Source organism: Macrotis lagotis, chromosome 4 (assembly GCF_037893015.1).
Source record: "Macrotis lagotis isolate mMagLag1 chromosome 4, bilby.v1.9.chrom.fasta, whole genome shotgun sequence".
NCBI lineage: Eukaryota > Metazoa > Chordata > Mammalia > Peramelemorphia > Peramelidae > Macrotis > Macrotis lagotis.
The window spans coordinates 187,019,001-187,034,908 of NC_133661.1; the positions used below are offsets into that span (position 1 = coordinate 187,019,001).

Genomic DNA, 15,908 nt, shown 5'->3' on the forward strand with positions numbered 1-15,908 from the left:
TCTGAATTTACCTAGTTCTATCAGACAATTCCATGAGTTCGACCTTAATAAAAAAATTATACTAAAAACATGGTTTTAACCTCTAGAGTTTGTCCTATAGTGGGACAACATTAGCCTCCAGAGTTTGGTCTCAAGAAAGAAAATAGAATTAGGTTAACTATGCTTATTAGCTCTCCTAGGGAGACTGTTCATCTTGTGAATGTGAGAGAGAGAGAGAGAGAGAGAGAGAGAGAGTGTGTCTGTGTGTGTGTCTGTGTTAAGATAGTGCCAAGAACCAAACACATTACTCTAGCTGTGCTTAGTTATATATAGAAGCATAATCATCTCCATCATTAGGACACTGAACCTTTCTTGATGTAGCCAAAGTCCTTAGTTTGTTTGGGGGGTGTTTTTGCACCTTTTTTTACTTGTTTTGGCTGTTATTTATATATTTGATTCATATTGAGCTAGAACTTCTTTAAAACCTTGGGATTTTTTTTTTCTGCTTTTCTTTTTTTAACAGATATGAATCCCCCTATCGTATCCATATCAAAGACTCTCAGGCTTTTTGGAGATCATTAGCATAACTGATAAGATCTGGAGTTGGGAAGGATGATTCTGCCTGATGGAATTTCTGATAGCTACCCTCTCTACTCCCAACCTGGCTCCAGGTCATGAAAGCTTAGAGAAATCTAATAAACATAATTAACCTAATTCCCTTTGTTCTTTCTTGGGACCAAACTCTGGAGGCTAATGTTTGTCCCTTAATAGGACAAAGTCTGGAGGTTAATACCTTGTTTTTAGCATAATGTATTAAGGTCAAACTCATAGAAGTTGTCTTTAGCTACATTTCCTCCATGCTATATCTTTGAAATTGACTGGTTTAAACCAAGCAGAAGGCTTTGCATCTATCTTTATTAAATGTTATTTTGTTAAATCCAGCTTATTATTATGACTATCAACCCACAGGCTAAAGCTCTGGGGTACTTCAGTCATATATTCTCTCTAAGCTGACACCTTAGGGCTTCTGATTCTAGTCCTATAATAACCTAGTTCCATCTTGGCTACAAAGACTACAAAGTTTCTACCAAATGCTTTACTCAGGTTTAGGGAAATTGTGGTTAGTTTCCCTTGATTTAGTAGTCTAATGGTTATATCAAAAAAAGCAATAAAATTAAACTGGCATAATCTTTTCATTATGAAGCAATACTAGATTTTAGTGATCACCATTTTCCTTTTCTAGATTTTCATGAACTATTCCCTTAATAAAATATGTGAACCTGGGAAAGTCACTTAAATCTTTTTGCTTCAGTACCTCATATCTATAAAGAGAAGTAAATGGCAAGCCACTCCAATCTTTTAATCCCAAATGAGGTTAGAGTCAGAAATAGTCAATGACTTAATAATAACTATCGTTACCTAACCTAATCTTTGATTTCTGATTCTATGTTTACTGATTACTTTGACTTTTTTCTTTTTTTTTTTTTGCAAGGCAAAGAGGGCTAAGTGGCTTGCCCAAGGCCACACAGCTAGGTAATTATTAAGTGTCTGAGACTGGATTTGAACCCAGGTACTCCTGACTCCAGGGCCGGTGCTTTAGCCACTGCGCCACCTAACTGCCCCACTTTGATTTTTTTTCCAAAGGGTTAATAGCTATTCATGATGATTTTTTGGGTTACCAACATTTGGAACCTAAGCTAATAAGAGTAAATTAAATGATACTTTCTCCTTGAGAATAAATAGGGGAAGGGGCAGCTAGGTGGCACAATGGATAGAGCACCGGCCCTGCAGTCAGGAGTACCTGAGTTCAAATCCGGCCTCAGACACTTAATAATTACCTAGCCGTGTGGCTTTGGGCAAGCCACTTAACCCCATTGCCTTCAAAAAAAAAAAATCTAAAAAAAAAGAAAATAGGGGAAGTGGCATTGGTCCTAGGATGCCCCAAAATATCCTATCTAGACTAGAGGTGTCAAACCTGCTGATCCAATCAGTTTAAAACATAATTGGGAAAAAGTGTTTAACAAAGTAACTAAAAGTAACACAACCTAGACAATGTTAATTTATAGATTTCTAAGCCAATATGCATCCAGCAGGGATAAGTTTCTATGTGAGTTTATTACTGATTCAGATAACCAATATTTGATCTGGGATAGATAACTGCAGTTGCAACCCAATATTGGTCTTCCACATCATGTGGAAAGAAGCCCTTATTCTACTGCAATCCTTCCTTTATCTACAAAGGCAGGATCCAAATGGAGGTCTATTCTTTTGATAGAAAAGTCAAGCAATCTTACATAGGCTATTGCAAAAATCATACTGCTACTAAATTTAAGCTATATTTTTGAATGGCACTATGACTTTTGGGACACCCAGCATATTAATGATAGTTAATTACCCATATATATTGCCGAATCAATTAAGTTAAAAGGGACAGCTAGGTGGTACAGTGGATAGAATGCCAGGTCCAGAGTCAATGACCTGCATGTCACTTAACCCAAGTTACTTCCAAAAAATTAAGTTCAAGTTTCCTTTTTTCCATGAACTATTCTTCCACAATCAAGAACTCTGATCAGCCCTTCCTTTAAAGCATATTTTACATAAAATATTTTAGTTAGAATATAACTCAGGTCACCTAGTCCAATGCCCTCTTTTTATTTGGGAAAATATTGTGCCACTAACCTGTCATTGTAGTCCATTACTCTTAAATTCCATTTTTTCATGCATGTTTCCTATACAAGTAAACTCTCAACATTACCCACCCCCCAGTCTTATCTGTGGCTATCACCTTTCACAAAGTTCCATACCCTCCTAATGTTTGTGCAATATTATTTCTCATTAGATAGACTGCTTTGGAAATGTGCAAATCATTTCATAGATAGTTTGCCTTCCCAATTCCCTTATAAGTACCTCTAATATCTATGACAAAATATCATATACAGTAAGCATGAAAAAATATAATTTATTGGTGTCAGAAAAACTTTATAAAGTCTCAGAATCCTATTATAAATTTGAGTTACTTTTTTAAAATTTTTTTTTAAGGCAATGGGGTTAAATGGCTTGCCCAAGGCCACATGGCTAGGTAATTATTAAGTGTCTGAGGTCGAATTTGCACCCAGGTCCTCCTGACTCCAAGGCCGGTGCTCTATTCACTGCACCACCTAGCCACCCCTAAATGAGTTACTTAAGAGTTAAGTTTTTCCATTCAATTATTGACCATTTATTATTTATTAAATTAGGTGATTAAGAAGATAAAAATACAATTAAGGCATAGTTATTCTCATAGAGCTTACAATTATTTGGGAGATATAAAATATAGAAATTGACAATGTGATGAATCAATATCCAGAACTCCAGTGCAAAATAGAATACATAAAAAATTAAGATAAGTACAAAAGGGCTATTCAAGACCCAAGGAAAGAAAAGTAATTTCTTATTGGAGAATTTTAAGTCAAGCTTCCTGAAAGAGGCTAAATTTTAGAAAAGTCTTCAAGAGATGAAAGGGTACAGAGAATAGTGAGAGTAAAGGCCTGGGCTAATTTTTATTCTACCTTCTTGTTGGGACACCACAAAATGAATCAATTTCTCTTCAGTGACAGGTAAATTAAGTAGCCACTTTGTCCCATAAAGAGCTCAACACACTTCCAGTGCAACTCCTATGGCATACTATCACTTTCTGCACATTTGAGGATAATTAAGCCTTGTTTGGTCCTGAAAGTCACTTAGATATTCTTGGGTCCTTTAGCAGGGCTCCAATTTTTTTAGTTCTATCAAAGACCTAAGTCATGATATTAAGAGATACAAGAGAGTAATGAGCCTGTCTTGTTTAATTTCACTCTTTAACAGATACTCTAATGTTGTCTTTTATCCTATTAATATAAAGAAATTATAGTTGGGTGCTTTAACTAGAAAAGAGAAATGCAGAAAAAACGATCCCAAATCAGAATTTCTGTCCTGGCAAAGAGAAAAAGCAAATGTGAATGGCAAATTGTATAAAACAACTGTTTGAGTGGTGGTGGTGAAAACTGACATAACAAAGGCTGGGTAAAATTAAGCAAGAAAGCCAGAGACATCCTGATATCAAAATAAAAACCATTTCCTTCTTTTAATATCTAACTGGAAAAATATGCTTTTATAGAAAGGGATGAGAGGCTTTGGCTAGGAAACAGAAGCACCTGAATAGCACTTCTGGCTTGTCATAAGTAAGCATGAGAGTACTAGTTGCCCTGGGGGTAAGGTTCATCAGTAGGGGAAAATCCTGCAGGAAAGTAGAAGTGTGCCAGACTAGTTTTACAATTTTCCCCTGGTTGAACATTTTGGCTATCTGGGAAACAAAAAAAAACCCAACTACTTACTTTGTTTCAGCTATAGCCACAATGTCATACATATTGGAGAACTCTAGTTCCTTTGTTGAATTAACTCTGAAGTGAAATGTTTCTCTGCTTCCTGACCACTAGCTTATCAAAAACCCCATGATCTAATGACTGCTATTCATATCAGTCTTGTCAAACTGTTCTCTGAAGTTACCAACGACCTAATTGCCAAACCCAGTGAACTTTTCTGTCCTCTTCCCTTGCCTTTTATGCAAAATCTGGCTTGACATCCTCTTTACTCTTTGGTTACAGGGGCTTCATTTTCCTATCACCCCTTAAATGCAAAAACTCTCCCTTGATCTATCCTCTGCACCTTCCTTTCTTGGATTTATCTACTTCCAGAACCAGCCCCTATGCCAATAATTCACAAATCTCCTGTTCTAAAATACAATATTTGTTTACTGCACAGCTCCAACTAGACATCACAGACCAAATCAAACTCAACTCATTCCTTTTTCCCCATAAAATTCACCATCTTCCTAATTATTTCTTAATAGCACCATCATATTTCACTTTCCTAAAACTGGAATCTTGGGATCATTTGACTCTCCAACCTCCCAAGTAAATTGCTATGTCTTATGAATTCTACTTCTGACATCTCTTGAATGATCAATACTGTCACCAATAAGTTCACTGTCTAGGTTTTTAAACTCATCTCTAAACTTGTTTCTCGGTCCTAATTTAGAGAGCTACTAGTCAGTTTCTTAACGTATAGGCACATTACTCATGTCTCTCCCTTGCTGAAAATTTAATAATCTCATTTTTTTCTGGATTAAAACCCAGATTCCTCAGTCAGACATTTAAGATTTTTAGCCTTATCCAAATAATCCTCCTTAAGGAACCCTGATAAAGGGGTAATTCACTAGGCCTTAAATTTTTCCCACCTCTCTGTTCAATGTTCTTGCAAGTTCCTATAGCTAGAATGCTAACTGTCTATGTGACTTTGAAATCCTCCTTCTGTTTCTTCATTTGTAAAATGAGGGATTAGATTTAGTGAACTCCAAATTCTTTCCTAGCTCTAAAATGTTGTATATTCTATTGGGGTACACTTATATCGCTTATGTCCTTACCACACCAAATGCTCTTTGATAGTAGGAACTTATCTTTTATTTATCTCTCTGACAACACCAAATAGTTCCTTGCACACAGTGGCACTTAAATGTATGTTTAATTAAACTGAATTAAAACAGCCTAAGTTAAATTAAACATTGCTCCCTGACTTTGCTGTTGGAAGGTCCTGCACACAATTTACTGGGATATATACCTAGTGAAATATTCATTCCTTATTTATCTAAGTAGCCTGTACACATTTTGTGAGATCATCATACATATTATATGTATTCTCACAGCCTAAACTGTACTCCACCAAGCCAAGTGCTCAGCACAGGAAGGCAGAAACATTTCTGTCTGTCTTTTTATTCCCACATAGTACTAAGTTTGTAACACATACTGGTCTGGACCACAAAGGGCCAGTTGAAGGATGGCAGAGACTTCAGGGAATGTATCAGTAATCTTCAAAATATTAGCAGCAGTCTTAGTGCAAAATGCATGAAGGATATTGACTGTAGGTAGAAGCTGTAGTGGAATGATCAGCTTTCCATGGCAAGGAAGGAATCAATAGAGTAAAAGAGAATTTTGTACCATTAGGAAGGAGATGAAAGGATAAGTAGATATTCTCTAGTATTTCCTATTTGTCTACCACAACCTCAGGGCAGAAAACTAAATGGCTCAAGTAAGAAGGCAAAGTTGGCCACTGAATGGAATTCAAAGAGGACAGCAGGAAAAAGAAGCCAGGTGGCCTGTGGATCAAAAAGTGTTCTTAGATGGTGGCTGCATGCTTTCCACAAGAAGACAGACAAGTTGCTCCAACTTCTCAGCAGCAAGGCGCCCAGCCAGCAGTACCTCTTCATGATTGGCTTTCTCCCGGCTTTCATAGTCCAATACTGATTTGTTTGTGATAAGGGAAAATCCAAAAACTCGAAGACCACAATGCCTGGCCACAATCACCTCTGGCACTGTGCTCATGCCTGATGTGGAAAGAGAAAGAGAACTGATGTCAAGACTATCTTTAGAATGACCCTCATCTTCACCTCAGACTCAATTCACTGATCAACTCAAGTTGATCAAGTTCAGCTTCCAGCATTCTCCAAGACAAATCATTGTGGAGTGAGGAAATATTAGAACAAGCAAACTACCTAGCAAAGTCCCTTGAAATCAAGGGCCTGTCTCATGGATTTGTCTTAGGATTTTATTACATTGCTTGAAAGGGAGTTCTCGGGGAGTTTGGAATTCTTAGTATAAAATGGTTGACCCTGGTTTTTACTTTATATGTATGTGGGGGGATAGAGTGGGGTGGGTTTTTCCTCACAAGAATGTGAGCTTCTGTTGTAGATTTAGAGCTGGGAGGGACCCTAGAAGTCATCTTATGCAAGGTCACATTCAGGTGATAAAGAGCAAAATTGAGATTTTAACATAGTTTCTGACTCCAAATAATAATTTTAAAGGATATGGGGGGGGCAGCTAGGTGGCACAGTGGATAAAGCACCAACCCTGGAGTCAGGAGTACCTGGGTTCAAATATGGTCTCAGACACTTAATAATTACCTAGTTGTGTGGCCTTGGGCAAGCCACTTAACCCTATTTATTTGCGTTGCAAAAAAAAAAACCTTAAAAAAAAAAAAAAAGAAGGATATGAACTCCTTGAGGGCAGGGTACAGTGCCAGAACATAAGTTCTTAAAGTCTTCATCTTATCTATTTACAGAGGAAACTGATCTAAATTAATAACCAATCTAAATTTAATCCTTTCAGTTTGGTCTTTAAATCTTTGTAATTCCCATCTTCGCCTTAGGCTTTTAAACCATAATTCTGGGGGGGCAGCTAGGTGGTGCAATGGATAGAGCACCAGCCCTGGAGTCAAATCTGACCTCAGACATTTAATAATTGCCTAGCTGTGTGGCCTTGGGCAAGCCACTCAACTCCACTGCCTTGCAAAAACCTTTAAAAAAAATCATAATTCTGCAAGGGTTCCCCTTCTTACCAACAGCATCAGCTCCTAGTCTCTGCAGAAACCGACATTCTGCAATGGTTTCAAAGTTAGGCCCTCCCACCATAACATAGGTTCCTTCCTGCAGTGGTCGTTCCTGGTCCATCTGCTTCCATATGAAATGGGCATCCTGTCTCAGAACCCGGTCATAGGCATCAGACATAGGAGGAAACCTTTCTCCAAACCTGAATCAAAGAATGAGAACTGGTTTTAGATATAGGAAACTCTCCTCTGACCACACACCAAGTGCAGAGAATCAATTATGATTCTATCCCCTATTAATGAAGACCATATACCTTTCATCATTGGGCCCTCTGAGTGGATTATTGCCACTGAGGCCTGCCAAGAAGATATGATCTCGGATCAGCATAACATCCCCAACTTCATAATCAGGGTTCAGCCCACCAGCAGCATTGGTGACAATTAAGGTGTGTATGTTCATTAGTCGGAAAACCCTCACAGGGAATGCTACCTGAGGAGACGAGACAAAAGGATAAATGTCAGGCAATCAAAAATTCTACCAATCCATGAAAAGCCCTGTAGTATATTATAACATGAGAATAAATGGGGAGAAAGAGGGAAAGAATGGCTAGAAAGATCCTAAAGAATTTCATCTAGCCAAAAGGAGAGAAAACTACCATCATGTCCCAGTTACATTCAGCCCTGTTAGAGCAAAAGAAGGAACTGTCAAACGTTGTTCTTCGTATTGTTCTGAGCAAGAGCATTTTGGCAGCTGATGAGTCAGTAGGCAGCTGGCCAAGCAGCTGAGCCAGATTGGGGTGAAGAATACAGAAGAGAACTTCAGGCAGTAAGGATCAAGAAATGCATTGGGAGAGGGCAGCTAGGTGGCACAATGGATAGAGCACCCACACTGGTGTCAGGAGTACCTGAGTTCAAATCCGACTTCAGACACTTAATAATTACCTAGCTGTGTGGCCTTGGGCAAGCCACTTAACCTGGCTCCTGTCTACAAGGCCCTGAGTGACCACCATGTATACCCTGAAGGGACATTACTCAAGTCCAACATGAAGCCTGGTTATGCCTGCCCCTTCATATATACCCGAGGAGATTGCCATGACAATTGTCTCTGCCCTATGTTGAACTCTGTCTACTACTCTCCTAGCTGAAAGATTCCTGTCTGGAGGTCAAAGTGAGGAGGTCTCTCTCAACTCTATGCCATTAACTGCTGTCCTCTCTTTCAGCCTTGGGTAATGACCTTCTCTTATGGGTATCCCTCCAAACTTCTGCTCTCAGCACCTAGTGTGGGCTGAGAGACAGTGAGGAGTTCAAGGAAGCAGTTCAAACAGGCAGAAATGAACCATCTTGCTGCCCAGGGCAAGAAAGGAGGTGAAGATGATGCAGGTACAGCTGGATAATCACTATATTGCCAATCATGCCTACTGAGGTTGTGGACCATGATCATTCCTATCCCTAACCCATGACACCCATACTAAGCTTTACTCAGGAGCCACTGCTATGAACCAAATAGCTATGCAGAACAGAGGAAATAACACCCTTTCCATCCTCTGATCAAGCCCTCTAGCATCATTCCCCTGTATTGTTATACCTTGGGGAGGGAGGAAAAATGGAGAGCCCCTGTGGGGTGAGGCAAGGAGGATTTGAGTGACTCTACTGCTAGATCTGAGCAGGAAATCTGGGTTCCTACTCCCCACACTATCTTTGTGTGATATCCCCCTCAATTGCTATGCCTATGATTCTCTAGCTTCTCCCTGGACTCTCATCCCTTTCCAGGGTTATAAGGTTGGCCCCAATTCATGCCACAGCTCCCATATGACAATGTTGTATAATGCTTCAAATAAATGATAGTGAAGTATGGGATTTATAAAAAAAGAACCTAAAGATAGATAATTTTATCCAGCTCCTTCATATTTTAGAGAGGAAAACTGAGACTTGGGAGGTTTAAGTAATTAACAAAGGTCACACAGGAAGTGACATAGCTAAAATTTAAACCTAGATTTTGATTCCAAATCCAAGCCATTATACGAAATATGAAGGAAACTGGGATCAAGAAGAAATACTTACGGGGGTGGGGAAGGGAAAGGGAATTGGGAAACAGTTCACAGGACATCTTATCATTTTGATGTATCCTCTTCAGTTTTAGATACATTTTTCTCCAGCCACCCCCTAAAATTCAGATATAAAAGTTCAAAGCCTCCCTAGTAGCCTCAGTCTTCTCTGCCTAGCTATCCTCTCAAAGGTCAGATTCTCATCAAGTCATAAATCTCATAGTTAAAATAATGGACCAGATGATTACATGGCTAAGGAAACAGGTACTGGATAAATTTAAAAAGGAAGAAAAAGATAAGCAATGAATTGTGAAGGTAGTATTAATGATTGAAGTCTATCCCTTTTTAAAATAGGAATTAAACCACCTATGTCTAAGTACCAGACTCACCTTCCAGAGAGGGTAACCTTCATATGAGTGGAATCGGCCCTGCATCATCACACAGCATTTGTCATTTAAATATCCAAACACCAGTCGCCCTGCATGTCCTGGCACTGCATGGGAAAAAGAAAAGGCAATCAGGATAATTCAATAGAAGCTGTCTTTTGTTTTATGGGCTTCTGAAAGGCAAGGAACTAAATTATTTTTTGGGGTCTATGGCCACTCTCAGTCAGGGAAAATGAAAATATGACCTACTAGGAAAAGACTCTGTAATAGAGGAAAGGAATGTCTCTGATGTTTTCTTTCTGAAATCAGATACCCAGCTGCCTAGACTCCCAAGCTTCAGGAACCCAGAAAAGGACAAATCAGATCAAATTAAGGATGAAAGGCAGAGAATGACTTATTAGTAAGAGTAAGATTGGCCAAAAGACTAGTTTTCTAATCCCACCTTGTATAATTTCTATTATTTGTTAGTCTCTTAATTGCCATTTCCTAAAAGTGGCCAATCTAACCTCACTGGAAATAATTAATGACCTAGGAAATGGGGTATACTCAAAAGGGAAATCAAAAATAGAAGTATAGAGCTTCTACTTGGAGGCAGGGGTTGAGACAAAGGTAGGTTAGTGGGTAATTGTGGACAAAGGGAAAGAGAGCAAGAATAAATTTTTTTAATATGGAGAAAAAAAGAGAAAAAAAAGAGACAGAGCAATTTTGTTACAAATTTGTTAAATTCATTGTATAGTTTTTTTAAAGGCCCTTTCATGGCCTACTTGGTATGCTGAAATGTCTGTATTTGATGATGATTAAGTTCTCAAAAAATGGCATTAAAAAAATATCAGCACAGAGTCATACTGGGTAGAATAGAAGTGGATAAATAAACACCAGTGATAAACTCATGAAGAGGATTATGGGAATATATGTGAATCAACTTGATTGTCTATTAGGTAACTGAGTCTTCTGTTCATATTGGTTATGGGGCATTTTTCCATGCCTTCCTAAATATATATTGTTTCCTTTTCCACCACTTCTCTGGATTCCTATTACTTTATAGAGTTTAGAAAGTGTTCCTTAATTAAAGCTTTGGACTCTAAGGGAAAAGAGATCAGAATCAAAGAAATCAAGAACAAAACCATCCTACATTAACTTCTTTATACTGCTCCAACTTCTTGCCAGGCAATCTGGATAATTAGACAATGGAAGAACAAAATGAACTCATTCTCATTTCCCAGAAAAACAGGAAAGAGACTACTCCCTATTACAAGAAATCTACTGATTACCAAACATCTACAGTACCTTGCCCAAATTTAAGACCCAGTCAGATGCTGGTCTTGTACATATGTGCTGCTTGCCTGCTTTCACATATTATACACACAGACACACAAACCACACACAGAGCATATATACTTTAAAATATCATATATTTTCAGTCTTTTAAATGTTTTATTGTTTCCTGATTTCTCATGTAGTTAGCTTCCACCTGACCAATTCTAATTTTTAAGGAGTTTGCACCTCTTTTGTGTTCAGTTGTTTCTCAATAACATCCAACTCTTTGTAACTCAAACAAAATAAAACAAAATGTATTTTATATATTATATATTATATATTAATTTTGATGGGTCTATCATTTTTGATGCCTTTTTGGACTAGAAGACAATAATAGTTTTAATATTGGGACAAATACTAGGACTACAAGGATTTGTCTCTAGTTATGAAAACTCTCCTATACCTTTTTGAATATTCTCCACACCCCACACCCCTAGGTTCCCAAACGAAATCCCTGTTCTTCAAATCTGCCAGTATCATCCTTGTCAGTCAGTACCTGTGCTTTGAGGGAAGTTGGGTATGTCACTGTAATCAAAGGCCTGGGGTTGGTTCAATCTCTCTGCCAAGGCTCCCAATCCAGAACCACAGATCACTGCAATTTCCGGTTGATGTTTAGTACGGGATAACAGCCAATCTGCAGTTTTCTTATAATCCTCATACTTGAATCTAAGAAAGAGAAAAGACTCAAATAAACTGAAAGGGGCAACTAAAATTAAAGAAAGGAAAGACTAATTTAGAAATAAGGGAATCCCCAGAATCAATGAAAATTATTCATTAACAGATGAGTAATGAGAGACGGGTGTAGGATGAGCAACAGTCATATCTCCTCAGCTACTCTCCCCTCAGGTTTCTCAGAATGTCTATGCCTCCTGTCTTCCTTTGATGCCCCAGCAAGATAGCTTTTGTCTCCAGGAAGGAATTGAGTTTTGGCATAGAAGACCAGAGCTTTGGTCAAGTGACTCAGAGGTTATGGTGGTTTAGAGCACACAGAGGTTAAGAACACCAGGACAAGGGTTGTGGTTCCTAGTTGTAATGATCACTGCAAATCACTCAAATTCTGTCTCATTTTCTTCAATTGTCATTTAAGTCATTTTTCAGTCATGTCTTTCCAATTCTCTGTGTCCCCATTTGGTGTTTTTTTTGGCACAGATACTGAGATGGTGTACCATTTCCTTCTCCAGTTCATCCTATATGAGGAAACTGAGGCAAACAGGGTTAAGTGACTTGCTAAGAATCACAGAAGCTAGAAGTGTCTGAGGCTAGATTTGAGCCATGAACATGAGTTTTCCTGATTCCAACTGCTCCATCTACTGAACCACCTCATTTCCCCTTTCTTCATTTATAAGAGTTGTAATAAAATCTGCCATAACTCAGGAGAAGTTATGGGTAAATAGATGTACTTTTTCAAAGTACTAAGCAGATTTTTTAAAAAGATTCCTATTTCCACCAATTCTTAATCCATTCCTTTCCTTAAAATTACCAAGAAGCCAGATTTTCATTTTCCTAGGACAGAAATAGAAGTCTCTTTTAACTAAAGTTAACCTTAAGAAATATTGCTCACCATCATCAAAAAAATAATTCCTAGCCAAGTCACTTAACCTCTCAGAGCCTCAGTTTCCAAGTCTTCTCTATAGTTTTAAAGAATAGTCTGAAGGCAGTAGCAATTTAGAATCCTTCAGTCTCTCAGTTCCAAGTTATCTTCCTCTCAGCAAGAGGTAAAAAAGAAAAGGGAGGGACCAATGCTCTAGCAACAGCCAATAGTCTCCAGAGGATTATCTGCCTCAAAAATAGAACCAGGAAAATTGTAGCTAAGGATGGTCCTGATAGCTTCAGGAGGTTACAGACAGGAATGGGAAAAATGGAGAAGTGGTCAATAGCAAAGGTGAATCCTAAATTCAGAGAACACAGAGAGATAATCAGGAAACAATAAAGAAAGAAAAAAGGGAAGATCTGTATCTCAAAAGAGTTGAGAGGAGGAAATGGTGGAGGGTTCTGAGTAAGTCACCACACCCATAAGCCTAGGGACTGAATGATAGTATCATAAATTCCAGACTGGAAGGGATCTTAAATTTTCAGTTAAGGAAACCAAGGCAGAGAGAAACTAAGTGACTTGGACCCAAGGTCTCAGTGGTAGTAGCAGAGCCAGGATATAGAAAGGATCTTTTCATACTAAATCCAGTCTTTTTTTATTGACTATTCAACACCCCTGAGTCACTTGGCAAGAAATCTGGACCTCAAAGGCAAAACCTGAATTTCCTTCTCCAAGACAAAGCCATCCTGCTAAGAAGTCTCAAAGGAAGGAAAGAGGTATAAATATTCGAATTAAGTGGAAAGGAGGAGAAAAGCCGGAAGAAATGTCTTTCTGCTTCGGGGCCTGCACCCACACCCCAAAGTGGGCCCCATCCACCAGAGAATGAATTGTCTTTGGGGATTCTCTGATTCTGGGGGATTCCCACGTGTCCAAGAGACCCATTTCCTTTCCTAGGAAGCCCAGTCCCCCTCCCCCCCCTTTCTGCCAGTGGATACCCAGACTCAAATAAAAGAAGGTCTTTCCTCTCTCCATAAGACCTCTCTTGCTATTGGCCCACTCACAGGGATACCTCAAAATCAGTCAGGGAGAGCCTGGAGGATTTAACAATGGGACAATGATTCCTGGTCTTTGGACACAAAGAATGCCCAAACATTTATTCTTTTCTTAAGAGATGTGATCTGCTGACCTCAGAACAGACAAGGAAGGATGTGTGAATATGTGTGCCTGGGTACAGGGTTGGAGCAGGTAAAATTACAGAATCAGCTCCAGATGGTGGTTGGCTCCTAATTTGGACAGGGACTGTCCTCAGGTTTTAAGCTTCCTTCATTCCTGACTCCTAGCCCTCTCTCAGGAGTCAGGTCTCAAAACCCACATCTCCCCAACCCCCTTCCCATCCTAGAGAGAAAGGTGAGAGCACAGAGCCCTACTATCCTCTTCAGGGATCGATCCTTTTGCTGCTGGCAGCACTCTATCCTGCCCATGCACCCTCTTTCTTCACCTGCCCCCCCCACCAGGCTTCCTGGATCATTTCACCCAGTCTCCCAAGTCTCCATGACATCTGTTTCTCCTCCCCTGTCTCCCTGGTGGCCTCTAGGCCTGACTTACTCATTCTCCATGGCTCCCTCGTGGCAATCTCCTTCCTCTGCCTAGGTCTACTCTTCACTGCTCTGCTCGGCTCAGCAGTGCTGCGAATGCGCCAGTCAGCTAGGGCTTGTACATAATCACTCACTCTTGGCTTTAAGCCCCAGCCATAAGGTCCCCAGCCAATGGCTGTTGCAAACGCAAGAACTAGCCCGTCTCCTTGGAGACCAAGCTTGATTCAATCACTAGGCCAAGTATTAGGTTGGGAGGGCAGGGAAGAAAGAGGGAGGAGACTCAGAAAGGAATAATAAATAAATTAACTTTCACCCAGATGATTAAAGAGATAGTATTTCTCTTTTTTTGCCCTGGGGTGTGAAATCTAGCTGCAGGCTCCCCCCCCCTCCCACCTTGCCCCCTCTTTAACCTGAACTGAAAAAGTTTATAGCTCTGCTGCAAATTTATTTTTATGGGATTTGAAGGTTAGAAGAGAGCTGAGTCTAGCTAGGTGGCTTATGCCTGGGCAGTGCATAGAAGAGGCCAAGATTGCTGGGGTATCTGAGATCAGAGTTCATCTTCTCCCAGACCACATTCAGCCCCTCTGGAACATCACAAACTTCCCATCTTCTGTCACTTACTACTTGAGTACAGGAGGGCTAGTAACTTTACTTGGATGCATCTATTTTTTCATTATTTAAAAAAAAATTGTAAAACAAAAGGGAAGATTGCACTAAATGGCTTCTCAGGTCCTTTCCATTTCTAAATCATAATTAGCCCTCTAAGAAAGGTCAACAAACATTTATTAAGAGGTTACTAGGCTAATCAACTAAGACAAAAACAGTCCCTACTCTCAAGTGATTTATAAACTAATGGAGAAAATATTTTGTACATTCAAGATATACACAATGTAAATGAAAGGTAATCTCAGAGAGAAGACACAGTGATGGGGAGAGGGGTGGCCATGGAAAGGGACAATGGTGGAAATGAATAGAAGTGAGGAGAGATAGGTGGCAAGGAGAAAGTCCAGAAGATTTTCAATAGTATAGGTGATGAGATGAGGTTCTATAACACAGATAGTGACTGAATGAATGAAGAGAAGGGAGTATAGAAAAGAGAGTTTGTGAAGGTAGAAATGGTAAGACTCGACAACAGATTGGATATATAGGGTGAGCACAAGTAATTCCTGCCTAGATGACTGAGAATGGAAGTGCCCTTGACAATCATAGGAAAATTGACAAAAGGAAAATTGTGTGAGGGTAAAGATACCTTTGGAAATGTGGAGTTTGAAATATCCAAAAAGTATTTGATGCCTGAGACTAGAGCTCCAGAGAGTGATTAGGTTTGGATATATTGATGTGAGAATCACTTTCCTAGACCTGATAATTAAATCCATGGGAGCTGAGATCAACAAGTGAGATAGCATAGTGGGAAAAACAAAAAGGGTCAGGGATAGAGCCTTAGGGGCTCTAAGGAGCCCTAGTTAGTGGTTAGTAGGTGTGAACTGAATAAAGATCTAGCAATGGAGACAGAAAGACCAAGTGCCAGCCTAAGGAAGATAGCAAATGGAAAAAAATCTCACAATGTAGACCACCCCACACACTGCTCTACAACTAAGACAAGATGCATATCTTAGTGGCATAAGGGATTGTGGGAATGGAGGAGACTGAAGATGCAGGA

The 15,908-nt window shown here is 39.4% G+C and overlaps 1 protein-coding gene across 1 annotated transcript; it reads right to left on the bottom strand.

The window, feature by feature from the left end:
- Positions 1 to 2,052: 2,052 nt before the first annotated feature.
- Positions 2,053 to 14,408, bottom strand: PNP (purine nucleoside phosphorylase). Its single transcript, XM_074234967.1, has 6 exons — positions 14,259 to 14,408; positions 11,619 to 11,788; positions 9,809 to 9,912; positions 7,689 to 7,864; positions 7,387 to 7,577; positions 2,053 to 6,376 (listed from the first exon to the last, which is right to left on the bottom strand). The coding sequence occupies exons 1-6, from the start codon at positions 14,267 to 14,269 to the stop codon at positions 6,156 to 6,158; spliced, it is 873 nt and encodes a 290-aa protein (XP_074091068.1). The 5' UTR covers positions 14,270 to 14,408; the 3' UTR covers positions 2,053 to 6,155.
- Between the last annotated feature and the right edge of the window lie 1,500 nt (positions 14,409 to 15,908).

Coding starts and splice junctions, on each gene's coding strand:
- PNP (XM_074234967.1), bottom strand. Junction 9,913..11,618: donor CAACTTCCCTCAAAGCACAG/GTACTGACTGAC, acceptor TTTCCCATGCAG/TGCCAGGACATGCAGGGCGA. Junction 7,578..7,688: donor AGAGGGCCCAATGATGAAAG/GTATATGGTCTT, acceptor TCTTTGATTCAG/GTTTGGAGAAAGGTTTCCTC.